This window comes from Electrophorus electricus, chromosome 2 (genome assembly GCF_041902795.1).
Source record: "Electrophorus electricus isolate QZ-2024a chromosome 2, ASM4190279v1, whole genome shotgun sequence".
Lineage (NCBI taxonomy): Eukaryota > Metazoa > Chordata > Actinopteri > Gymnotiformes > Gymnotidae > Electrophorus > Electrophorus electricus.
The window spans coordinates 42,506,315-42,534,297 of NC_137498.1; the positions used below are offsets into that span (position 1 = coordinate 42,506,315).

The window sequence follows — 27,983 nt, forward strand, 5'->3', positions numbered from 1 at the left end:
GGTTTTTGGTTTCACAGCAACAAAAGAACCTGGATGGATATGTGGGCTTTGCCAACCTCCCCAACCAAGTCTACAGAAAGTCAGTGAAGAGAGGTTTTGAGTTCACGCTCATGGTTGTGGGTGAGTAGATGTTCACTGGCCTTGCTGCCACCTGTGCTAAGATAGGTCATGGCCAATAGTCTGTGATCACTTTAAATTACTAGAGACCCCATTAATCTTTTACTCTTAACACATGCAGTGAACTGTACTTCACCTGATGAAACTAACCCCAAGATGGTGGGAATGGTGTTTGGGGTGGTATGAGAGCTTGAAATCTGGATTTCTTTCATTTACTTCAGAGCTGGATTTTTTTTTTGTTTTTTTGTTCCCCCCCCCCCCAGTTACCTGCTTGAGATTAAATTGAACAGGATCTGAACCAGTTCTACCTGATGAGCGTAGGAGCTGTCGTGGAGGCTAGCTCACTACAACAAGAGTCCAGTAGTGTATTGGCAGTGTAGCCTTCTGAGCTGAAGGAAACTACATCCTCTCAGGAAACTACATAGGTGCTTGTGCAGTCTCTTGTCAATCGTAAAGCTCGACTACAGCAAATCCCTGCTTGCTGGTCATCCTCTGTGGGCCATCAGACTTCTACAACTGAGCCAGAATACAGCAGCGCTAGTCGTCAGTCTTCCAAAGTTCACATATATCGCTGCACTGCTGCACTCCCTTCACTGGCTTCCAGTAGCTGCCTGCATTAGTTTAAGATGCAGAATCCCTGTATAAGGAAAATGGTCAAAGCCTGATCCGTACCTAGAGTAGTTTGAAACTCAAGAACGGCTCGGGTTGAAACCCGATCCTTCATACCTCATGGAAGATGAGCGTTGAGACTCTTCTCTGTCCTCGCTCTCAGATGGTGGAATAAACTTCTGCTGGCTATCTGGACAGCAGAGTCCCTTGCAGTCTTCAAATGAAGGCAGAAGCCTCATTTATTATTATTATTATTATTATTATTATTATTATTATTATTATTATTATTATTTTTACATTTATATGGTGCCTTTCTCAGACTCAAGGACATTTTACAGATCAATTCATACAGGACAATTTGGATAATCTAATCAACCTAATGTGTATGGACTGTGGGAGGAAACCGGAGAGCCTGGAGGAATCACACGCAAATACAGTTAGAGTATGGACACTCCAACCAGATAGGAACTCAAACCCAAGACCCTGAGAGGCAAGCCTGCTAACCACCAAGCCACCATGCTGCTGCTCTATTTGTGCAGTATTTTACATGACCACTGATCCTGGTGTCTTTGAGTTTAACCTACTGTACCGGTTAGGACACATTCTGTGAGTAGATGTCAAAGCACCTAAATGTCTTAGTGTAAGAGAGTCTGTTAATGTAAATGTATTAATGCTGAGTCCACAAGCTGATGTTATTGTGGTGTTGAAGTGAACAAGAAAGAGCAGATCCTGACGAGCTAACCTTCTCACACCAACCTTCTGCGTGCATGCAACAGAACTTTGTGCATGCAACAGAACAGATGTCTTTGCCCAGACCTTGCTCTAAAGGTCTGTCCACACAAACCACACTGTGAGAAATGCTCTGCTCCACCTCCTTAGTCCCATTAGACGTAATACCAAGCACACACCAAGAACTGTGAGCTAATTGATTTTAGCGTGCACACACCCTGACTGTACTGGTACTCTCCTCCTTTCTCTCTCTCAAACCCACAGTGCAGTAAAATACGAAGGGGATCTTTTTTGTGCCTTTAACTCGTAAAGGAGCAAATGTTGGTGTAATCCTCTCTGCGTGCGTGAGTGCATGCGCGCGCGCGCATGTCAGCTTGTGTGCCTGCTTGTGGATGCTATCAGTCTGGGCATTTAAGCCCTGCCTCCTCATTAACAGGTAAAACTGAGGCCAACCTGTCTGTCCCAGGTAAAAAGTCAGTATTTGCTGATGACTAACTGCTTTGCCAAAGCATGTGAGAATCAGCCTTTATTTCAATCAGCTTACCCATGATCCAGCCTTGTTTTCTGAGAGATTTTGTATGTGTGTTGGCTTTGGCATAGCCTATAATCTTAAGATTAGTGACAGCTTTTCTGTGTTGGATGCGTGGAAGGGTTCCTGAGGCTTATTTTCCCTTGATTGCTGGGCTATGATGGATCTGAAATCCAAACTACATAAATAGCTACTACTAACTCCTGACCCTATCGTTTTGTTTTTTTTTGTTTGTTTTTTATGGTTCAAACCACCCATACAGAGGCTAAAATCTCTCCACTGCAGTCTAAATCAGTATGAATGGCAGTGGTCTCTATGTTTCTCCTGTCTCTAATCACAGCCACTTTCCATTCCAGCATCAACACAACAGCCACCAAACATGTAAAACAGTAAACACACAATCTCTCTCCCTCTCACCTTCTCCTACTGCCTCTCTTCGTCTCACTCACCCCAGCCCCCCACACCCTTTCTCGCTGGCCAGTGCATTTTCCTGTCTCCCTGTGTTGTGTGACAGGGAGTTCCTTTAGTTTCTTTAGCAGAAACCCCTGTGGTTTACACAGCTGTGTGATATTTCCTTTAAAGGAAGTGAATGGGAAGCTTCCCGCTTGGGCCAGCCCTCCAGGCTGGGCCTGCCCTCCAGGCTGGGCCTGCCCTCCAGGCTGGGCCTGCCCTCTGGGCCAGCCTGTTCCCCTTCCAGGGCCCTGAATCCTCTTAGCCAGTCTAGAGAATGGGAACAGAGCGCTCCTCTCCCCTCCACCTTTCACAATGAGCTGGTTCTGCACAGCAATGCTGCTGCATAAAGGTTTTTTTACCATCACACCCAGAGTGTTCGTAATGGCTACTTGCAGGGAGACATGGGCACCATACTGGACGTAAACAGACAATAAGTGTCCATGCCATTAATCAGCTATCAGCCCTGCTGTGAATAGAGGAGACCGCTGTCTCCCTCAGGGTGAGACATCAGTTAGCGTTACTCTGATAGGGAAAACCGTGAAACACTTACTCGCCCTCCTTCCATGTGCCAAACCTTCAGCCCTTTACAGCTCACCACCATATTTCAAGCTCTGCCAGCTCCTCACATAAAACAGCAAATGCCACAGGTCCTGTCATTTCACGTGGCAGACATTGCACTTTGAGGTGAGCTGCGCTGTGGTGTCTCTTGGAGCTGGGAGTTGTGGTAAGGCGCAATAACTCTGCCCTTGTCCCTTGTCCTGGGTCCAGGGCTTGCTTGGCAGGCACTGAATAACCCTAACCCCTGGGGTGAAGTTTTCACTCTCATTGCCTTGCTTGTCTCCCTAATTCAGACAGGCATATTTAAGACCTCCTGTATTTCACACCCTGATTTCAAAGACCCCATTCAGAGAGCAAAAATAAATCCTCAAAGCAAGTCAACCTTTTCTGTTTTTTTGTTTTTTGTTTTTTTTTTAATTTAAATTAATGTACCACTTTGGGGTGAGGCCCAATGTAGCTCTGCCCCTCTGAAAAATATTTATGATTTGAAAGCAAAGGGAGAGGGGGAAAGCTTCTTTGTGTAGAAGCTTTTTTCTCTGTGTCTGTACTTCTGTAGCTAGCTCCCTCCCTCCCCCATAAAGTGCCAAGTGTCAGGTTTGCAGCTCTGAATGTGGCCATGCTGGGTTGGGTTGTTGTTTAAGGTCAGGAGAGGAAGGCGTTTCTGCCCCTGCTTGTTCCCCTCACACTGCTTACTTTGTCTGCGGTCCTGCTAGCGCCCAGCTGGCACTTCACCCGCCCCTCGCACACTGGAGCAGCTATGGGCAGAGCGGCACTCCATCTGCCAACCAGCCATGGGTTTAGTTAACCAAGCTGCTCTGTTGTGAGATGCTCTGCTGTGTTGGTCTCTCACTACTGTTCTCATCAGGCTCTTGTTCCCTGAAAGAGTGAAACATTTAACACCAAACCCTGTCAGGTTACACTATTCTACACCAGCAACCTGACTTCCTGTGGTTGGGCATGAACAGAGGGAAGTATGTTAGGAATGCCAGGAATTGGCAGGGCGTTGGACAGCTTTGCATCACAGACTGCCTATCTCTGCCAGGCATCAGGAACAGCAAGAAAGAACAGATAAAGGGAGAGACTTGCTCGTGGAGACTATCTTAAGGCTGTGTGTGTTGTTTCTGTCTTGTAGGGGAGTCAGGGCTGGGGAAGTCGACGCTCATCAACTCACTCTTCCTCACAGACCTGTACTCTGCAGAGTATCCTGGACCTTCTCACAGGATCAAGAAGACTGTACAGGTAAGGCGTTACTGCTCACGTGGCCTTACGAACATCTCTCTATCACCCTCTCTCCTGGATCTACCACATGGTTTACAGCCCTCTCACCCCTGAACTGGAGGCCATCCATATTTTCACACAAGAATTAAGTTAAATGCAGATGTGGTTCGGTTCTTTTTCCTCCTCTGTCTTCCAGTAGGTTGTTTTTGACTGGATACCTCACTGTGCTGTGGCTGTGGACCTGGCCTAGCTGCTGAAATGCTGTTAACCCTGACCTGAGATCAATTCTCTTTCACTGTGCTGCAGTTCTGCAGTGTATGTGTTGACCAGTTTTTCCCTCCGATGGCCTGAGCAGAAAAACGGCAATTATGCCTGTTAGACCTGCTGTTGAGGTGTGGCATGAGTGGATTGTACAGTGAAGATGCTAGATCCCAGCTGTGTGGGCTCAGTTACTGTATGAGACTTGTATGAGAGAGGCTGACCATATAGCACCTTGAGTCTGGAGTAATATCCATAGCAGTGTGATGGTACATGAGTATCCGTGAGTACATGCTAGTCCGAGGGTATACCAGTGTATCTGAGTGTTTGTGTGTATCAGTGAACCTGTACTAGTATGAGTGTATATCCACACATCCACATCCAGAGAGAGAGTGTGTGCAGGCAGCAACCCTGTGATGTATTGGCGTGGAGTTGTGCCTGCAGCAGTCTGTGTGGAGGTGGTGAGGTGTGGGTTTGGCATTCACTACCTGCCCACACTGGGCTGGCAGTAGTACATCCTCCACTGCACACTATTTCAGGCCCCGCGTGTGTGTGAGCTTGCGTGTGTGTGGGGGGAGGGGTGGGGGGTGGTGGAGATAGGGTGCTTGTTTCGAGTGCAACCAGTAGTTATGTTGATTGTTAGTCGTTTAAAGGATTGGCACCTCTGAGGAAATGTGAGGGTGAATTAGAGTTTGGACAGGCTGTGAGAGGTGTTGGGGGAGGGGTGGGTGTGTGTGTGATCACTGTCACACATACATGTACAGTCAGTCACTTTTCGCCTCCCCTAAAGCCGCTGCTTATGAAAGTAGCTTGTTTCTGTGGCCCAGTTCATGTCAATGAATTGAATGTGGTCTTGTAGTGCTCAGCTTACAAAAAATGTTCAGCTCAGCGGGTGATGAAAAATGTGTTTTGTGCAGCAGAGCCGGGCTGTTTATGTACGGGTCTTTCCTCAAAGCTTCACAGAGCTGTTTGTGGGATTGATGGTTTGTTTTGTGACAGGGGTTGTGTTATGACTGTGTGGACTACGTATTTAGGTGTGATGTAATGCCCTTGCTAGCACATATGATCCAAAGCCTCACACCTTCTTCAGAATGGATGAAAAGGTCTGCACCATGCTCGGGGGTAGTGCAGTGTTAGGGTTGTCTGCGGCACTGAAGAACACGAGACCTCATCATCTCCACATCTTCTTGGTCCTGCTGTGTATTTTCATGATGCTGTGTGGACAACCACTGTATTTCTGAGCCTTCCACGTTCATGGCCACCACACTACAACGGACTAAAGCTCTAGGTCTTTGAGTTACATTGTTCTGCTCACAAAGTGCTTGAATGTTGCTCATAAACATTGCTGCCCCTAGCCCCCAGCTGTAGACTCCCAGAGCAGTGAAGTGAGGTGGATCTAATGGGGCGGCGGTGTGGAGATGCTGGGCTGAGTTTCCATGACGCTGAGATGATACCCCAGTGCTCTGGGGCCAAGGGGGGCGGGGGGTGTTCATGCCTGCCTGAGCAGATCAGTTTGCTAGATGTGTTTGTGTTTATATTTGTGTGTGTGTGTGTGTGTGTGTGTGTGTGTGTGTGTGTGTGTGTGTGTTCGGAATGTGTAAGGGGGTGTGCGTTTGGCTTGTCTGTCAGTCTGGTTGGCTGTGCCCTCACACCGTCTGTGCACGGAGCCGTGGCCATGCTATATCCAGTGATGATTGCGCAGTGATGGAGACGGAGTGATCTGTGTGCTGATGTCACTACACAGGCATTCCTGAGTAAGGCAAGGCTGTGTGTGTGTGTGTGTGTGTGTGTGTGTGTGTGTGTGTGTGTGTGTGTGTGTGTGTGTGTGTGTGTGTGTGTGTGTGTGTGTGTGTGTGTGTGTGTGTGTGTGTGTGTGTGTGTTCGGAATGTGTAAGGGGGTGTGCGTTTGGCTTGTCTGTCAGTCTGGTTGGCTGTGCCCTCACACCGTCTGTGCACGGAGCCGTGGCCATGCTATATCCAGTGATGATTGCGCAGTGATGGAGACGGAGTGATCTGTGTGCTGATGTCACTACACAGGCATTCCTGAGTAAGGCAAGGCTGTGTGTGTGTGTGTGTGTGTGTGTGTGTGTGGACAGGCCACACCCACCTCTGTTGTGCTGTAATCTCCCTGAGTCGTGGTGCAGTCCTAGCTAGGCCGCAAGGTGCCAGTCCAGCTGTAGTGATGTACATCTTGGGTTCTGATATGTGGGTTGGGGGTAACGGGAAGCAGCAGGTGTGTTGAGCTCTGGCCCCACCAAACACGCTACCAGCACAAAGAAGTGTGATGTAGAAATCCCACTAATACGCTGGTTGCTCTGTACAATGTAGTTTTGGCGGTGTGCAATTTTTCTGTGGTGCTGGGTGAACCACTCTCACTATAGTCATCTCACACATACACACACACACACCACCCAGTTTTTCAGAAGCATCTACTTTTTACCTACGCCCACCCCTCTATTAGACACACCTGTCTCCTCTTTGTCAGAGGTGATGGGTTTATTATTGTGCAGGGGATGTTTTGTGGGGGGATCCTCGCTCACCTAGTCCAGGCTTGTGGTTTGTGGTGAGACAAGATGTGTAATGACAGGGTGGCAAGGTGGTTTTGGCCTCTTGTGCTCACCCAGCACATGCTCGGAGCACTCATTGCTGAAGCCTTTCTACAAAACCATAGTTATTCTGGTTTTCCAGCATAGTTAGCTGATGCTATAGCCTGGTGGTCATGCACATTAGAACACGCACACCCTCCCCACCACTCCTGGGTGCTCTGTATAGTTCACTCTGTTCTGAGTGTGAGGTGTGCACTTGTAGTGCACTCTGCGGTGTGTAGTGAGTAGTTATAGTTGAATCTGGTGTATGTGTTTGTGTGCGCGTGTATGAGAAAGATATCTGGGCCCCATTATGCTTGCTTCTGTAGAATGTCATTAGTGTAGTTCCACATTACTTGAGAAGTGTTTACAGGGTTTACTGAAACCTGATCTCACAGTATCAGTAAAGTTGAGAATCATGATAAATACAACAAGGTCATAAATTTAATATTCTGTAAACTTCCTCAGGATTCTGTTTAGCTGTTTAAGAAGTACTTTGTGTTCTGTAATGACTATTTGCCATCATAGTACAGTAGAACTGGAGATGTGAGCTCTCATATTAGCCCCTGATAAAATAGTTATTTTCTGCACGTGCTGTGCACCATTTCAAGTTTCAAGTTTGGTTTATTTGTCACATACATAGTCAAACCATTTCACTGCGAGTTATACTGAAAAATAAATAAATAATTTTATTTATATATATATATATATATACACACACACACACACACACACACACACACACACACACACACACAAATATATTAACAATGTATGTACACAATGTACAATGGATATGTATGTACACAATGTACAGTTCCAGCTTACAATTGACATATTTACAGTTACATGGTGGTGGTGGTCCCCACAGTTTATCTGTTTCCCTGATTCAGGGCCAGAATGGCCTGTGGGAAGAAGTTCCTCTTCAGTCTCTCTGTCTTGGTCTTCGCTTCCCCTGACTCAACAGAGAGAAGAGCCTATTGTTGGGATGGGTGGGGTCCTTCACAATCCTCCTGGCCTTGGTCTGGCACCGCTTGTAATAGATGGTCTGCAAGTCAGGAAGTTCTGTATGAGTGATGCGCTCTGCTGCACACACCACCCTTTGGAGTGCTTGTCTGTCCTGCTTGGTGCTGTTCCCAAACCAGACTGTGATGTTCCCCGTGAGAATGCTCTCAGTAGTGCAGGTGTAGAAGTTCCGCAGTACCTTGGAGGGCAGTCTGAAGTCTCTTAGGTGTCTGAGGTGGTAAAGACGCTGACGAGCCTTCTTTGCCAGGGAGTTGGTATGGCAGGACCAGGACAGGTTGGTAGTACCGCTCCTGCTTCTTGCTGCAATCCACGATCAGCTCCTTTGTCTTACTGACGTTTAGGAGGACATTATTTTCCTGGCACCAGTTCTCCAGGTGTTTAATCTCCTCCAGGTAGGCCCTCTCATCGTTGTCCGAGATCAGACCCATGACAACGGTGTCGTCAGCAAACTTGACAATGATGTTAGAGCTGGAAGTGGCTGTGCAGTCGTAGGTGTACAGTGAGTAGAGCAGGGGGCTTAGGACACAACCCTGAGGAGCTCCAGTGCTGAGGGTGAGGGTGGATGAGGCGCAGTTGCCCACCCGTACTGATTGTGGTCTGTCTGTTAGGAAGTTGGAGATCCAGTCGCACAGGGATGTATGCAGTCCTAGATCTTCCAACTTAGTAGTGAGTAGGGAGGGGATGATGGTGTTAAATGCTGAACTGTAGTCGACAAATAGCATTTTAACATAATTTCCCCTCCCTTTTGTCCAGGTGGGTCAGTGTGGTGTGGAGCAGATGTGCAATTGCATCATCAGTGGAGCAGTTGTGGCGGTATGCAAACTGCAGTGGGTCCATGGAGGCTGGCAGTGAAGATGTGATGAAATCTCTGACTAGCTTTTCAAAGCACTTCATCACGACTGATGTGAGGGCAACAGAGCGATAGTCATTGAGGTCGGAGGGTCGAGGTTTCTTTGGGACGGGGATGATGGTGGATCGCTTGAAGCTGGATGGGAGAGATTGAAGATGTCGGTAAATACTGGGGCTAGCTGGTCTGCGCAGGCTTTGAGGACCCTCCCGCAGATACCGTCTGGTCCCGCTGCCTTCCTGGCATTCACCCTTTTAAACACTCTCCTCACGTCACTCTCCGTGATGATGAGGGGGCGCTGTTCTATGGTGGGCTCTGCGCATGCGCCGTTGGCTGCGCCGATAGCACCATTTGCGTTGTTAGTGCTGTTAGCATTAGCGCTGCTAGATGTAGCCTCGAAGCGAGCAAAGAATGTATTCAGCTCGTTCGCCAGAGACTCATCCGCACTCATCAGTCCGGAGGGTGGGCTCCTGTAGTCCGTGATCATCCGTAGTCCCTGCCACAGGGATCTAGAGCCACTCTGCTGGAACTGTGTCTCTAGTTTCCTCCCGTAGCGCCGCTTCGCCTCCCTCACCGCCCTGCGCACTCCGTATGCTGCAGACTTGTACTCGTCCATGTTCCCGCTGATGATCCCCGCATTGTAGGCAGCAGTGCGAGAGTTCAGAGCCTCACGGATAGTTCTGTCCACCCAGGGCTTCTGGTTGGGAAACTTCTTGATGGTGGCTCTTGGAATCGTGTCGTCCACCAGTTTCTCGATAAACCCCACTACTGCCTCTGTAAACTCACTGACATCATCAGTGCTGCCCTGGAACATGTCCCAGTCTGCATCATCCAGAGCGTCCTGCAGAGTGGCCACCGATTGGTCTGTCCAGCGCGCGACCTCCCTCTGAACTGGAGCTTCCCGTTTAGCCATTGTTTATATTTTGGTATGAGGAAGATGGCAGCGTGGTCCGACTTACCAAACGGTGGATGAGCTAGTGCCTTGTAGCTGTCCTTGTATGGGGTATAGCAGTGGTCGAGTGTCCCTTCCCCTGGTGGGGAAGGTTACATGCTGGTAAAGGTTGGGCACTGCACGCTTGAGGTTAGCGCTGTTGAAATCCCCAACCACGATAAATGCAGCGTCCCGGTGTTGTGCCTGAAACTGTGTGAGAGCCTCATGAAGAAGTTCACACAGTGCAGTGTCCATGTTGGCCTGAGGTGGGATGTACACGGTGTTGATGATGACCGAAGTGAACTCCCGAGGAAGGTATAAAGGACGAAACTTGAGGGCGAGCAGCTCCAGGTTAGGTGAGCAGGAGCAGGCGAGAGTAACAACATTGGCATTGTTGTACCATCTGTTGTTTACCATCACACACACTCCACCGCCTCTCCACTTCCCCGAATCTGCCGTCCTGTCCATACGGTGAACCAAGAAGAACTCGGCTGACTGGATGGCGTGGTTTGGTACCGCTGGGTTCAGCCACGACTTGATGAAGCAGAGGAGGTTACAGTCCCGAATGTCCCTCTGGAACTTTATCCTGGCCCGGAGGTTGTCAAGCTTGTTGTCCAGAGACTGGATATTGGCTATCAGGATGCTAGGTAAGGGAACTCGGTGTGCCTGAGCCCTCAGCCTGTTCCTGACGCCGGCTCACTTCCCTCGAGGCCTTTTCCTCGCGTCGCGTCCTTTGTTCTCCTTCAGGATCCCCGTCGGCCATCTTGGGTCCGGGGTTGGAGACGGCGTGAGGTGGGTGGTATGTAGATTAAGAGAAATAAGAGTGTCTCTTCTGTACGAGATGCACGTCATGGTGTAGAGAGAGGGGCTGCGGAGAAATCAGGGGTAGCGGGAAGAGCGAAAAAAGTGCCAGGTGTGGACGGAGCAGTCGTGACGGCAGCCGACCTCCTCAGCACCATCTTGTTACTTACAAGATGTTACTTACTTGTTCACGGGGTATTTTCTACACACACACACACACACACACACACACACACACACACACACACACACACACACACACACACACCTTGCTGTTTCCTTCTGTGAGATGAGCTGCTTCTGCAAACAGAGATCATATCTCATCCTCCAAGTGCACTAGTTTCAGACCTTAAAAGTGGTTTACCTGCATATTATACATCATCAAATCTGATTGTGTGCGCGCGCGTGTGTGCGCGCGCGTGTGTGTTCTTTCTGGATTCCAGATAAACCCAGTGTGAGAAGGTCAGGGACAATCTGGAACTGCTGGGCCATTTATGGGGGTTTAAGGGCAGACGTTTGTCATTCCCCCGTTTCTCAGCTTTCACACAGACCTCAGACTAACAGAATTAAGTCCCCCGTTGTTGTGGCTTCTCTTGTTACAAAGTTTGGGGTTAGAGAAATGTGTCATTGAACTTTAAGATAATGAAAACCAGTCTCTCTCTCTCTCACTCACACGCATACACACGCACGTGCGCGGAGATCAAGGTTCACGGTATCCATGTCTGAAGCAGCAACTCTCATTGTGTGGCGAGTTTTTTGGGGCAAGCTGTTTGTCAAACTCTACCCCGCGACCTCCGCACTCTACTGGTTCCAGCGGTGCAATGGCGTGAGTCAGGCATGTGTAGGGTGAAAGCAGAGACCTGTGGTTCCACCCCTGGTCCCCTGCCCAGATGTGCTGGGATCTGGCGTGGGTTAGCTTGTAGGGGAGTGTCTGCACTCTCATTCCTGCAAGTGTTAATCCAATCCCACACACTCCGCATTGACTCGGACCAGGCCATGTTGACATGATGAGTCAGATTAGTTAAGATGTGTAAGGTTTAACAATTAATGTGGGAGCCAGTGTCAAAGGTCATGGGACCTCTGGGCAGCACATGATGCATGTTTTCAAGCTCCGAGAGAAGGTCACAGACTGGAATGTGGAGTGGAGGAGCAGCTTTGATAGATTTGGACTGTGTGTGTGTTCTGTGTCTGCCTTCACAATGACGTCGGCATGTTCTTCGTCATTGGCTCTACAAATGGTAAATGAAACACGCACAACTTGCCCCCTAAGGCTGTGTTTGAAATTGCCTTCTACATGCTACTCGTAAACTGTTTGGGGCCCAAGTCAGTATGCGAACAAAATAAACTTTTCCATTACGCGAAAGATACCCAGATAATATACTGCTTCCACCAATTATCCTAGTACACAACCAGAGCTCTTCATGGTGTACTGCATGCCGTCAGCAACAGTGGCGGAAAATCTTTCCCAGGTGGGCGGAGCCTTCATACATTCATGTGACCTCATAGTGTTGTTTGCGTTTGTCACATGCTGGACACTACACTGCATACTACTAGAGGGATCAGTATACAGCGTATACTGAGTGTAGTATATAGTAGGCTATTTCAAACAGCCTATCTCTGTATAGCTCAAAATAAAAAAAATTGGGATGTAGAGAATAAAGGTGTTGTATGTAGGTTGGAGTTCCACTAAAGCCCAGAGAACAGCCTTCATGGCTCAGCAGGAGCGTGGTTTAGAGCTGGATGGGAAGGGGGTGGGTCTAGAACTAGATCTGGGGTGTGTGGTTCAGTGCCATGCAGTGGGGCATGGTTTAGGTCGTTTTCCTCAGGTTACAGCTGTAGCTAATGATCTAAAAGTGTTTGCACAGAGAAGTACCAAAGCATAATTTAAAGTGTGTGTCACTTCAGGAGTTGCTTTCTGATGATGCTCTATGTGGGTCATATCATAAACACGAGTGCTCTCAGTCCTGTGTGTCTAAAGTAGGCCTCTTGAGTAAATGAGTATCTTGAGTAAATGAGTGTGCCTTCCCCAAGGTACGCTAATCCCTGCACCCATCCCTCCCCCCTCTGCTGCACCACTGGCCAGGCGTCGCAGGTATTGCAAGATGGCGGCGCGGTAGCATGCAGCGGCCACTCCAGATCCGATAATGATGCTATTGTGTTACTATCTGTCGTCTCTACTACATTCTTCCAGCAACTTAAACCACAAATGCATGGAAACAACCAACCTCCATGTATACAACCGTCATAGCCTGCTACACTTAAGACACCATGCACAAACCTACCTGGACGACGGCGTGCTTCAGACGCTCTGTGAGCTCGGGTTGCTATGCGTACCAGGCCTGCAGACCACGGCCTCGCCTGAGTCCGAATGCCGAAGGGGGAGACACCGCAAGCGTTGTGCAAGGAAGCAGAAGCGGGGGAAGGGAGCTAGGGTCCGTGCTAGGCTAAAAGCTAATCCTAGCAGGCCTGCTCTACCATCTTTATTTCTCTCAAATGTCTGCTCCTTGGATAATAAATTGGACTGCATCAGACTCCAGCAGACTTCACAGCGAGAGTTCAGATATTGCTGTGTTTTAGTCTTTACTGAAACGTGGCTCAGCGACAGTATTCCAGACGCCGCGATTCATCTGGTTGGATTAGTCTCAATCCGTGCCGATAGAGACAATGCACTCTCTGGCAAAACACGCAGCAGAGGAGTATGCATTTATATCAGTGAGTCCTGGTGTAAAAACTCTGTGCTTGTCGTTAAGTACTGCTCACCGCTGGTGGAGTTTGCTATTGTCAGATGCAGACCTTTTCATTTACCGCGGGAATTCACCTCCGTGTTTATAATCGCGCTGTACATTCCACCCAGTGCGCACACACGAGAGGCTCTCCAGGAGCTGTATGGAGCGATTAATGAACTGCAGAACGTTCATCCAGACGGACTGTTTATTGTCGCCGGAGACTTCAACCATGCAAATCTCAAGTCAGTACTGCCTAAATTCCATCAACGTGTCAGAAGAGCGAACGCGCTGGATCTTGTTTACACAAAACTCTCTGGTGCGTACCGGGCGGAGCCCCGCCCCCACCTCGGATACTCTGATCACATGTCTGTAATGTTGATCCCTGCATATAGACCGATCGTCAGGCGCTCAAAACTGCTTCTGAAGCAGGTGAGAACCTGGCCAGCAGGAGCCATCTCTGCTCTTCAGGACTGTTTTGAGCAGACGACTTGGATCACGTTCAAGGAGGCTGCTACTGATGGTGGCACTGTTAACCTGGAAGAGTATACAACATCAGTGACTGTCTACATCAGCAAGTGCATTGATGATGTTACTGTCTCCAAGATCATCATCATACGGCCCAACCAGAAGCCATGGATGACTGCTGACGTGCGCATGCTACTGAGGACCCATGACTCAGCCTTCAGAACGGGTGACAGAGAGGCTCTCAGAAAAACAAGAGCCAAACTGTCACGTTCAATCAGGGAAGCAAAGCGTGCACACGATCAGAGGATCCATGGACACTTCAAAGACACTGGTGACACACGGCACATGTGGAAGGGCATTCAGGCCATTACTCACTACAGGAAAACATCACCTTCTTGTGATGCCACCCTCCCAGATGCACTGAATGACTTCTATGCACGGTTTGAAGCGCAGAACAACGTTGCAGCGGAAAAGTCCATCCCTCCGCAAAATGACCAGGTGCTGTGCCTGACTGCGACTGATTTGAGGCGTACTCTGCGTGGGGTTAACTCACGGAAAACTGCTGGGCCAGACAACATCCTGGGTCGTGTGCTCAGAGAATGTGCTGACCAGTTTGCAGATGTCCTTACAGACATATTCAATATCTTTCTGAGCTGCGCCGTGGTCCCAACATGCTTCAAGACCACCACCGTCGTCCCTGTGCCTAAGAAGCCCATGGTGTCGTGTCTCAATGACTGCTGTCCCGTCGCACTCACATCCATCATCATGAAGTGCTTCAAGAGACTCATCAAGACCCAGCTTCCCCCTTCTCTGGACCCCCTGCAGTTCGCGTACCGCTGCAACTGCTCTACAGATGATGCCGTCTCTACCACACTTCATCTGGCACTCACACATCTGGATAAAAAAGGGCACCTACGTAAGAATGCTGTTCATAGACTTCAGTTCAGCATTCAACACCATTGTTCCTCAGCATCTGATTGGAAAGTTGAGCTTACTGGGCTTGAACACCTCCCTCTGCAACTGGATCCTGGATTTCTTGACTGGTAGACCTCAGTCAGTCCAGATTGTGAGCAGCACTTCCAACACCACCACACTGAGTACTGGTGCTCCCCAGGGCAGCGTACTCAGCCCTCTGCTGTTCACACTGCTGACTCATGACTGTGCAGCGATGCACAGTGCGAATCACATCATCAAGTTCGCTGATGACACGACCGTGGTGGGTCTCATCAACAAAGACAACGAGTCAGCATACAGAGAGGAGGTGCGAGAACTGGTGAGCTGGTGTAAGGTCAACAACCTGTATCTGAATGTTGACAAGACAAAAGAAATGGTTGTTGACTTCAGGAGAGCAAGGCGAGATCATTCCCCGCTTGCCATCAACGGCTCCTCAGTGGAGTCATCAAGAACATCAAGTTCCTTGGTGTTCACTTAGCGGAGAACCTCATCTGGACCCTGAACACCAGCTCCATCACCAAGAGAGCCCAGCAACGTCTTTACATCCTTCGGAAGCTGAGGGAAGCCCATCTCCCACACCCATCCTCACTACCTTCTATAGAGGTACTATAAAGAGCATCCTGAGCAGCTGCATCATTACCTGGTTCGGGAACTGCACCGCCTTTGACCGCAAGACCCTCCAGAGAATAGTGAGAACAGCTGAGAAGATCCTTGGGGTCTCTCTTCCCTCCATCACGAACATCTACATAACACGCTGCATCCGGAAAGCCACCAACATTGTGAAAGACCCCACACACCCCTCACATGAACTGTTCACCCTTTTGCCATCTGGGAGAAGGTACCGCAGCATCCAGTCCTGCACCTCCAGACTGTGCAACAGCTTCTTCCCAGAAGCCATCAGACTCCTGAACTCTGGCTAACTCCAATTCCAATTCAGATTCCAAAATGGGCACTTTTATACACACACACATACACACATGCTTATACACAGTCACACACATACACACATGCTTATACACAGTCACACACACACACATACACACATGCTTATACACAGTCACACACACACACATACACACATGCTTATACACAGTCACACACACACACATACACACATGCTTATACACAGTCACACACACACACATACACACATGCTTATACACAGCCACACACACACACATACACACATGCTTATACACAGTCACACACACACACATACACACATGCTTATACACAGTCACACACACACACACACATACACACATGCTTATACACAGTCACACACATACACACATGCTTATACACAGTCACACACACACACATACACACACACATACATACATACATACATATCCATACACACACACACGCATTGTTTTGCATCGGACTAGTGCTGAAGTCAAACCTCACACAAATAAACTATGCACCCCTGTTGCAGTCTTGCACATTATCCTACTTGCTGCTAGAGTACTGTACTAAATCAGCACTGTACTCTGAACTGTTCTGGCTGCTACCGGTGACTGCTATGTTCAGGGTAGCATGTCACTGACTGCTATGCACAACTCACTTTACATATGCCCAGTACTGTGTACTGTACTAAATTGCACTGTCTACTCATTTTGTATTTTGTATTTGTCCTGTCCTGTATTTATTATTGTTTATTTAATGTTTATTTAATGACATTTTTGCACTATATTGTACTGTTTGCACTTGTGTAGCATGTTGTCTGTTGCACTATTGTTTTGTGCTGCACCATGGTCCTGGAGGAACATTGTCTCGTTTTTGTTGTGTACTTGTATATAGCTGAAATGACAATAAAACCTCTTTGAACTTGACCTTATACTGTTGGAGTGGCTGTGGAAGCTGCCTGTGGATGTCACCTGATGGAGCACGTGTGCTGTGCTCTTCTATGCCTTCAGGTGGAGCACTCCAAGGTATTGGTGAAGGAGGGTGGAGTCCAGCTGTTGCTCACCATTGTGGACACACCAGGGTTCGGAGATGCCGTAGACAACAGCAACTGGTAAGCACTCTGTCCTCGATGGTGGTGTGTGCACATGTGTGGTATATGATCTCGTTCTTTTGGATTTCTGTAGCTGGCAGCCAGTGACTGACCACATTGACAGTAAGTTTGAGGATTATCTCAACGCAGAGTCACGCGTCAACCGACGGCAGATGCCAGACAACAGAGTGCACTGCTGCCTGTACTTCATCGCCCCCTCTGGCCATGGGTGAGTACTACACCTGTAGCGAAAAATACACACACACACATTACTGTTTCTATGAGTGCTTCTCATTAACATGTACATTACTGTAGTGAAGTATGAGTAGCACAGTACTTGTCTGTGCCTAATTCCACCCCAAAACTCAGCAACTAACTTAAAGGAAGTGATGATGTTTTTGTCAAATGTATTTTACCCCATGCTGACCAGGCAAGACAGTGCTGGAGCAGGCTGTTGAGGGGTGGGGGGGGGGGGGGGGGGGTGATGGCGATATCGGTGCCATTTTCACATATGCTCAGTATTTGCTTGTTTGTGTGTCTTTTCAGCTGGACCTCCAGCTGGTCCCATACAGGCTTCTTCTGTGGGTTCTATAACAAAGGAAGGGCTCTCTCTTCCTCTTTCTCTCTTCCTTTGTGTGATTGGTGAACTATGCCAGTTCACACTAATGGCAGCATCTACATGCAGTCAATTCAGTGCTTTGAAAATATAACCTGATGCAGTGAATCTGTATTCTGAGCAAACTGCATGTGTTAAATCATTTACATTTATGACATTTAGCTGACGCTTTTATCCAAAGCGACTTACAATTATGAGTGAGTACAACTTGAACAATTGAGGGTTAAGGGTCTTGCTCAGGGGCCCAACAGTGGCAACTTGGCAGTGGTGGGACTTGAACTGGCAACCTTCCAATTACAAGTCAAGTACCTTAACCACTGAGCTACCACTGCCCCAAATCATCTTTGATGGCAAAACACACAAGCCAGGTAGCTTGAGTGGTGAGAGGACAGGAGCCCAGCACAGCTATATCTCTCGCGTCCACAGCTGGTGGGGGAAAGCCAGAATTGGTGTGTGAGGTGTGGGCATATTTTATCATCAATCGCTAATGAAGACTTCCAGCCAGCAGACATGACAAAGCTGGTTTGTAAAAGGTGTCATCAATCCCTCCATTGCAAAACAGGAACAGTAGGCAACTATGCTAAACATTCATAGGGATTTCCTCGCTCAAACTGAAGAGGAGGTGATGCCGTCATGATCGTGTCTCACACACACACAGGCACCGTGCCTTCACCCAGTCCAGCCAGACACTAAAACTAGAGGACTTTAGTAATTCTAATAATTATATAATTGAACAGAAGTAAAGCATGTTTTATTTTTTAAAAAGGTGTCCTGTTCTACATCAGGTCAGTTGTGATGCCTTTATTGTCTTGGCATTCTGTGACAAAATATAAGCATGAACTTTTCTCAATCATTAGGAACCTAATAAGTTTTGTTTCAGTGACTAAAGTAGCCTATTAGACAGATTATTCTTGAATAAGCAAGGGCAGCTTGTAGAGGCATCTCTTTACTGATTTAAGTACTTGTCTGTCTGCAAAGCAGTTCAAGGCTACAGGAACAAGTGCAACACTTGTTAGAAAATAGTGATTTAATGAACACCTGTCAGAGTTTTATTGAGAGCTGGAGGCAGCATGAAAATTGACGTGGGCGGACACCTTGTGATTCTCTGCAGAAAATACCCTGCGTTTGGCTGGCCAGCATCTGGACCTCTACAAAGAGCTGAGAGGTCACAAGGATATGGAAGTTGAAAGCTATACTGGGAAGCTTCCTTAAGTTATTAATGAAATGGCCTGTCAAGAATTTAGATCCCAGATGAGCTGAATGACTCATCTCGTCATATGAACTCTGGAAGACAAGTTCTTGCATTTCTATTGCAAATAACCGATTTACCTTGTAGCTTACTTGATCGTTCAAATCAACATTGGCTTATTTTAAGCAGTGAGGGATATCTGCGTTCTTTTGACTGTTTAGTTTCCTCACTCCCAGCTCAGCGTCTGCCACTCCTTCAGGCTGACGCACATCTGGACATTCCTCCCTCTAGCCCTGTGTCTGTATGTGGTGTTCAGTATGTCAGATATAATTTCCAGGCCAAAGAGAACACAGCTGACAGAAGACCACTTGGACATGGACATGGGAGCACCTTAAACAGGCCATGAAGCACACTAACGTAACAGAGTACATTCCCAAAGACAGAAGTCTCTCTTAAAATAATTAGTTTATTCTTTGCTTTTTTACTTGCTTTGATTTACCATGTGAATAGCTCTGAACTGATGAAGGTTTCATGTAAAAATCTGACTTTTGTGTTCAGTGTAGTAAATATTTTTCATGTTAACTTTTTATTGGGTTTTTAAAATATTTTGGCATTGAGAGTTGTGATACTACACTTGGTACTTCACGATTCTGGTGTCATCACAGCCCTATATGTGAGTACGTGTGAGTGTGTGTGGGCAGCAGTGCAGCACAATGTGATTCGTCACTGCTAGGGTGTCAAGACACATGTAGATGTAGATATATTCTCTCTGTCTAATATAGATTATATATATATATATATATTAGATATAGATGGATATCTGAAGTTCTCTCTTTCTGTGTGGGTGTCAGGCTGAAGCCGTTGGACATTGAGTTCATGAAGCGCCTCCATGAGAAAGTGAACATCATCCCCCTCATCGCAAAAGCTGATACACTTACTCCTGAGGAGTGCCAACACTTTAAAAAGCAGGTGTGTGTGCACGCGTGCGTATACACTTGATCCCTCTGCATGTGTGCAGATATGAATAAGCAACCATTTTGTATTTGTGGTGTTATTGGTTAGTGCACATAGGTGTGTATATAGGTGTTGTTATTTGGGTGTACAAAGAAGTTACAATTGAGTCAGCTGGTTCTAAATTGCAGTTACTACAATGATTTTGGTGTTCAGAGAAATTAAAGCAGTGATGTCGAAGTTAACAGGAGCTGTCAAGAGGATCTTGGTGTATAAACTATTTAATGAGATGATGTGTGTAGAGCAGTTAAAGCCGTGATCGGCGTGCGCATAGGGCAGTTAAAGCCGTGATTAGCGTGCGCGTAGGGCAGTTTTAAAGCTGTGATCAGCGTGTGCGTAGGACAGTTTTAAAGCTGTGATTGGGTCTACTGTAGTTGTAGTCGATGGTCTGCATCAGTAGCTCATGTGAATCCCAGCAGAAGTGACTCAGCACACACAGCACTGGTCACTGCCCTGGCAGGAGCTCTGCACTGTTTATGTAGCATTACCCATAAGACAAATCACCCTGAAACATGCCATAAATCTATTTACTACAGTCTGTCCTCCTACTACTGCACCCCAACAGATCATGCGGGAAATCCAGGAGCATAAAATTAAAATCTACGAGTTTCCGGATACAGACGATGAGGAAGAGAAGAAGCTTGTGAAGAAGATAAAGGTGTGTGTGTGTGTGTGTGTGTGTGTGTGTGTGTGTGTGTGTGTGTGTGAGAGAGAGAGAGAACTGGGAAATGTTTAATTCCTCCAACTGAGCACAGGAAGGAATCAATGTTGCTTCCCTTAGGTGACCCATTAAAGAAGTGTCACACACACACATACCACACACACAGGGACACATTTCTCACACAAACACACACACACACTGTTAATATCAGGCATTGCTCCAGAGAGATTGCCCTTGAGTAGAGTAAGTGTCTTTTCGGTTTCCTCTCTGGTTTTAGACCAGTGAAATTGTGATCCTGTCCCCACCCCTGGCACACAGCTTAGTGTCGGTGTTGATCTGTGTGTGTGTGTGTGTGTGTGTGTGTGTGTGTGTCTCCTGTGTTCACCCCTGCTCAGGATCGCCTCCCACTGGCTGTTGTTGGCAGTAACACCATCCTTGAGGTGAATGGGAAACGTGTGCGTGGGAGGCAGTACCCATGGGGCATGGCCGAAGGTAAAGGGGGGGCGGGGCATTTAATCATATTAAATGATTAAGATGGTAAAAGGGAGAGCTGTGAAATGTTGTCATCTAAGTTGGACTGTGTGTGTGTGTGAGCTCACTGTGAGAGGCCTCTCACACAGGAAGCTCCTGCAGAGAAATGCATCACAAACCAAAACTAATCTCTCCAAAAACTAATCACACACAAAATGTGCTACACTGTTGGATTTAATGAATTAAGAACAATGTGTGGGTTGGCTGTACAGTTTTGTGTGTGTGTGAGAGAAAGAGAGGGTGGAGAGATATTACCAGCAGGTCACTAAAAGGCATGTTAAGAAATGATTGTGGATGTGTTGAGTGGTTTAGAAGACCATATTTGTCATTAAAATTGTGTGAGCTGATGGAGAATATATTTCATGTCAGATGCGCTGCTGTGTCTGGCAGAGGTAGGCCAGGCTGAACAGATGGCAGGGCCACGCGGCCCTCCTTACATTCCCCACATGCCCCAGAGCTTTTTATCTGGAGGCTTCACATAAACTTGTTTAGTGGACGGAGCCATGTTCTGCCTTTCACAGGTCTGAATTCGGCACTTCTCTAAAGCTCACAGTTCAGATAATGGACACAGTCAGGAGTGTCACGTTGTTGTCAGAATCATACTCTGACTTGTCATTTATACTGCATCGGTGTGTGTGTGTGTGAGTGAGTGTGTCTCTTCGTGTTTCTCAGTGCACTCTCAGGCTTATGTAGGTATTCTTGCAATTTTACATTTACATTTACGGCATTTATCCAGAACGACTTACAAAAGTGCTTTGTCATTTACTCATAGAATATATCCAAGTACAGTATAGTAGGTTAGAATTAAACATACCAAGGAACTAGAATACTCTAGAATACAGGGATGAATGCTGATACCTAGAAGTGCAAAATACATAAGGTATATCTTAAAGAATGATAAGTGCTATAAACAAAAAGTGCTAGAGTTTGTTAAACAACATAAACAATACCCTACAATAAGTATTAATTTAATCAGTCAATAAGGAAGCACTGTCAGTTGTCCTTTAAATATTCTGCAAATAGACGGGTCTTCAGTCTGCATTTGAAGACTGCAAGGGACTCTGCTGTCTGGACAGCAAGCGGGAGTTCACTCCACCATCTGGGAGCAGGACAGAAAATAGTCTCGATGCTTGTCGTCCATGAGACCTGAAGCACGGTATTTCAAGCCCAGCCGTGCTTGAGGTTTGAAGTACTCGAGGTATGGATCAGGCTTTGACCATTGACCTCATGTAGGAAGGGGCTGGTCCATTTTTGACTTTGTAGGCAAGCAACGTGTGAACTTCAGAGGATTGAAGACCAGGATTGCTGCTGCATTCTGGACAAGTTGTAGAGGTTTGATGGCTCTTAGAGGAAGACCAGCAAGTAGCGAGTTGCAGTACTCTAGCTTTGAGATCACAAGAGACTGCACAAGCACCTGGGTAGCTTCCGGCAAAAGAAGGGATCAAATCCTTCATATGTTACAAAGGAGGAATCTGCAGACCGGGTTAGATTAGAAACATGAGCTGAGAACGACAACTGGTTGTCCTAAGTTATGCCCAGGCTACGGGCAGCTTCAGATGGTGATACCAGGGAGTTCTCAAAGGGAACAGTGAGGTCATGGTAAGGGTTGGGAGTACCTGGGATGAACAGAAGCTCAGTTTTACTGGGATTGAGCTTCAAGTGGTGGGCTGTCATCCATGACAGTCAAGTCATCCATGTCAGTCAAGCATGCCGAGATACGTCTGGAGACCTGCGTGTCAGAGGGTGGAAAAGAAATAATTGAATGTCATCAGCATAGCAGTGGTAGGAGAAACCATGAGAAGATATTACATCACCAAGGGAACGATACTAAATTATACTATGTACTAAAGTACACGTAAGCGGATTGGGGGGCAACCCTAACCGAGAATACGCATGCACATATTCTCGGTGCACCCCCAGGCTTATGGAGGGTATGTGCGTTCGTGTGTGCTTGTGCATATGTGTGTTTGAGTTCAGAGCAAAGGCATTTCTACTGTGCAGACATTTCTGCAGTGATGTGTGAGAGTGTGTCCTGAGTCTAGGATCTGAGGGTTTTGAATGATTGAGATAGTTTAAAGGTAAACATGTAAGCACTTTAAATGCAGTGTGGGTTGTTGGCTATTTCAGCCATCTGAACAAATTCACATTGACACAGCCTGCCAGTGCATTGATGTTGGAGCATTTTGTGCCATCTGCTGGTTGTGGAGGGAATTGTAGGTTGAGAGTCCGCATCTGTGCTCACACCAGCCCGGACTCTCTGTGACTGACTCCATGTGCTTCTGTTTTCCAGTTGAGAACAGTGAGCACTGTGACTTCACCATGCTGGGGAACATGCTCATCAGGTGCGTGTCTAGGGTTAGCCCCAGGGCTGACACACCTGCAGGTCGCCAGTCAAACAGCAGCCGTGCTCCGACCCTCATCTCCACTCTTCTCTGTGGTTGGGCTTTGTAGAACCCACATGCAGGACCTGAAGGATGTGACCAATAATGTTCACTACGAGAATTACCGCAGCAGGAAGCTTGCAGCAGTAACCTACAACGGTGCAGACAACAACAAAACTAAAGGACAGCTCACCAAGTGAGTGTGTGTGTACCTGATTGTCAGATTATACTGTGTGCACATATATATGTATATTGGGTTTGCAAGTTGAATGATTGCATGAGAACAGAATTAACTACATTATTTTGTTTACTTCTTCAAACTGAGGTTTTACCACTGTGTCTGTCCCAAACACTTTAACAGTAATGTAAGACAATGTATTCTTGCTGTTAAATTGCCCTGGTGCTCCATAATTATCCATTAGTACCACCACAAAGCTGTAGGCTTGCGGAGCATGTTAACCCACCCCGAGGCCTACTGAGGTCAGGGCAGTACTACTCTAACACCCTAACGCCCCAACTGCTAACCTTAACCCTCTACAATGTTAGCACCCCACTGTCCCCCACCGCAGATACACACAAGCTGATACCACCGCCTTCAACTGCATGACATCCGCATGCTAAAGTGTGTTTGTGTGTGTGTTTTGTTCTTATTTTAGATTTGACACAGTTGAAGGCGTGTAAGTGGCTCGCTGTATGTGCACCATTAGGCACTGTTCTGCCCCTGTTCTTCCTTTGCTCTGCTCCTCTGCCTGCCCCTCCACCTCTTCTTGCCCCCCCCACAGCAGGTGTTATGTCTCCAGCAAGGTGGGGGTGATTGGAGACTCTGTTGGCGGGGCTAGTCAGCCTCTCTTTGTCTCTCTATGTGGTGTTAGTGGCGACGAGCTCAGGTGGTCAACTGTAGCTGTAACATTGAGCGATTGTAAGGCAGATGCATATGCTGAGATTTCTTAAGGGCAAATCCATGATCAGAGTCCTAGTCACAGTCCCGGGTCAGTTAGCCAACATAGAGTCTGGGAATTTATGATAAACAAACAGGTACACAATGACAAACGAGGGATGCAGGCTATAACAAAGAGGCTAGAATTACAATGACCAGCAAACACGGGGGAAAAAAGGCAGGGTTTACATACACAGGATAATGAGGACTTAACTAGACACAGGTGTGCAGCTCATGAGGGGTGGAGAAAACGAAACTAAGGAACAAACAAGGAAGTAAAGCAAAACAAAGACACGCGACAGGGAAACCATGGAGACAGGGACGCTAGGAGTGCACAACCATGGCAGTAGCCAGTATTCCCTTGGGTTCTACAGAGGAAATGTTTTAGTGGCAGTCTCTGTTCTATGTCTTTTTTTCCTCTGAATACATCTGAATGTTCAGTGAAGGTCAACAGGTTAATTAGGTCTTAATCTTCTTATGCTGTTGCGGAAAATAAAATCATCGGACTAGTTAGTGTTCATTACAGATACCAGGATAATGCTGGAACAATCGTTCCCTGTTCGATGGATGTGAGAATGTTCGTTGTTTCTTCAGCGTTCTGTCCTGATGCCGTTTGTGTAGCGCTTGGTGCCTTCCCTTAAGCCTGAGCAGCTTGGCTAATTAACACAGCCTGTGAGGGAGCTCTGGGTCCAAAAGCCTGTCCTTTCAAGGCTCTCTGTCTCTTTCACACAGCTCACCTCATTGGCTTTTAGCTTTGGGCTTAGTTTTCATTCAACTGCTGCACTGTAACATAGGGATAATTGTGCATATATGTGCATCTGCCTGTGCATTTTGTGTGTGTGTGTGTGTGTGTGTGTGTGTGTGTGTGTGTGTGTGTGTGTGTGTGTGAAAGCAGAAGTCCTTTGGCTCAGATGGAAGAGGAGAGGAGGGAGCACGTGATGAAGATGAAGAAGATGGAGAGTGAGATGGAGCAGGTGTTTGAGATGAAGGTCAAAGAGAAGCTACAGAAACTCAGAGACTCTGAGGCAGAGGTACAACCGCATTCACACGACTACCACCACCACCACCCCGGCCCCATCCCATTGTCCCCATCTGCGCCACCCGACATCTCCAACAGTCCCTGGTCCCCAGCTTGGGTTTGTCCTAACGGAGTGTGTGCCCCCTCAGCTGCAGAGACGTCATGAGCAGATGAAGAAGAATCTGGAGGCACAGCACAAGGAGCTGGAGGAGAAGAGGAGGCAATTTGAGGAGGAGAAGAACAGCTGGGAGGCCCAGCAACGTCTGGCGGAGCAGCAGAAACTTGACACCTCCAGGTGCGTGCGCACACACACACACACACACACACACACACACACACACACACACACACACACACACACACACACACACACACACACATGCGCGCGCATACTGCATAGTGTTATTTGGATGATTAGGGTCAGGACTGTCTTTATTCTGAAGTGATCCTGACCTGCAGACTAACCTGTGACACTGAATCTAGCTCTAAAACACACTAACCTGTGCCCAGTCCTAAACTTTTTAAACACACCTTTTTTTGTTTCTTTCTTTCTTTTTCTTTTCACAAATTGAACTTTGTGAGAAGATTTGTCCTGATCTGAGTATTACTATTAGGAGTGCAGGGAACTGACTACACATTGATTTGGTTGAATAAGGGTTCTTCAGTGCACAGTGAAATCTCTCATTTTACCACTCAATTAGATTTTTTCTAAAACAAACCAATATAATCCACTAACTACTCAGGTTGACTGAAGGAGCTTTTTGCATATAAGTGGATTTTTATTTAGAAAATATACTGATTTAAAGTAATAACTTAAAAGGTAAATCCACTTTCAGTGCACCTGATTTCTGAAAGGTTCCTGACTGACCAGCTCAGATTTGCTTAAAAATTCCCCAGAGGTTCCTGAAGGAACACTGTGTCCAAATCTTGTATCTTAATTAATTTCTGAGACATCCAAACTTTTGGAATTTTAGACCTAAACTGTCCTTCTCATTAGGGCTCCATGCCTGCTTCCTTTAAAGATGTGCTTTGACATTCTCTGTTGTTGAAAACACAATGCCTTCCCCAGACTAATATCTCTGCACTTATTCGCCCTTAGGACCTTGGAAAAAAACAAAAAGAAGAAGATATTTTAAAGCATTTGGAGCACTGCAATGCACTAGTTGCTAATAATGCCAGCCTGGACTGTCAGCTGACCAAAAGGAAAGGACTATCACCCCTGTATTTTCTCACCTGTTGTCTGTCTGTGCAGTGGGAGGGTGACTTTGGTGTTGAGACAGTGAGAGGGGGATGGGTGTCCTCTTATCATATACGTGGCACACAGGGCCTCAGCCAGACATAGGTTACTGTCCGCCCACTTTTACCCGATCGCCCTTCCCAGTTGGCCCTTCCTTTATTCAGTCACCTGTCACAGTTTGCCAGTACTCCACAGTCATGCATAACCCGAGTTTGCTCAATCTCAGTGTTTCTGCTCTTCATTGGTTTACACAGTGCTCACATTTCAGCTGCAGGTGAACACAGGAGAACATTTGCTGTTAGAGAGACCTCTGTTTCCAGCTCCATGGTCCCCTCGTTTCTGTTTAGTTATGGACTGATCTGAAAACCTTCTAGAGTGTTACATAGTCCAGAAGCCCACCAACACACAAATCTCCCCACCCCACACACACCCCTGACGTATTGTTACAGAGGACTGCCCCTCCTCTCACCTCCCCTCCAACACACTGACAGACTCCATCCAAAAAATCTACAGGCTGAAGAACATCTCAGGCGATTCATTTTTGTTTTGTTTTCAGATTATAAAATGTGATTTTTAATTTCTTCTTGCTAAGAAATGGTATACTCTTCCATTTTGTGTAATTTAAATGATCTATCCTTGGACAGTGGTGTTTTCATGTTTCTGTATCGTTCCTTTTCTTTTGTTTTCTGTTGGTGTTATATATCATCCCTGATAAATCTGTTTATTTTTAATAGACACTGTAAGTGGTACCATAACCATTTATAAACATTTGAAAGTGTCATTATTTGGCTTAGTGTCTTCTTCCTGAAATAGAAATATCCCTTCTTGATCATATGCACATAAAAAGCCCTGTTCTCTAATGTGCAAGTGTACTTTTAGACAAATTCAAAATTTTGTCTATCCAAAAAAATTAAAAAAAAAAAGCAAAAAAAACTATTCATATGGTTTGGTAGTTTTGTGGGTTCTCATGCATTTATAATTGTGCTGGGCCTGTTGTGATTTACCACCTCCAGTGTTTCCTGTCCTTTTCAGTGGCTGGTGAGCTGCTTTTGTGAGCCTGTTACTTTACCCCCTCAATCAGATGTCCCGGCCCAGCTTCAGGTACTGTTAACTCCACAGGCTGTTGATTTAACAACAACAAACCCACACACCTCCCACTGAAACTCTACCATCTCACCAGTTCTTTACTGGTGGGCAAGACCATTCCTGGGCGGTGGTGGTGCTTCTTTTGGCTGTTTTTGATTGGCGGGTTTGGAGCAGTGGGTAGAAAGCACCCACATGACTAGCTGTTCTCACACAAACACATTTTTCATTATTTTATGTACTGCATCTTGTACATTTTTATTTTTTCTCTTAATTTTAGTTGTAAAAAGTCACATCATAAAACTGATTATACCATTTCATGTGTACATGGTTTTGTCCCTGTCATATGTAAGCATGCTATTTTTATCTCTTTCCCCAGAATTAATTAAAACATTTACAGCCTTTTTTGTGACGTTTAGTCGTTCCATGCAAACTGAGAATATCTCGCAGTCAACAATTCAACAGTAGTACCACAAGTGAACAGCAGAGAGCATTCATTAACCCTGAGCCTTCC

At 46.8% G+C, this 27,983-nt stretch overlaps 1 protein-coding gene across 2 annotated transcripts; it reads left to right on the top strand.

Moving 5' to 3' along the window:
* Positions 1-5: 5 nt before the first annotated feature.
* Positions 6-27,873, top strand: LOC113590447 (septin-7-like). 2 transcript variants are annotated; one of them, XM_035528954.2, is made up of 13 exons: positions 6-120; positions 4,128-4,234; positions 16,726-16,826; positions 16,900-17,034; positions 19,462-19,579; positions 20,187-20,279; positions 20,678-20,774; positions 23,104-23,155; positions 23,265-23,390; positions 23,851-23,871; positions 25,027-25,162; positions 25,299-25,444; positions 26,249-27,873. In XM_035528954.2, the coding sequence occupies exons 1-13, from the start codon at positions 111-113 to the stop codon at positions 26,283-26,285; spliced, it is 1,179 nt and encodes a 392-aa protein (XP_035384847.2). In that variant the 5' UTR covers positions 6-110; the 3' UTR covers positions 26,286-27,873. The 2 variants fall into 2 exon arrangements, with proteins under 2 accessions (XP_035384847.2, XP_035384846.2); XM_035528953.2 differs by lacking the exon at positions 23,851-23,871.
* Positions 27,874-27,983: the final 110 nt, after the last annotated feature.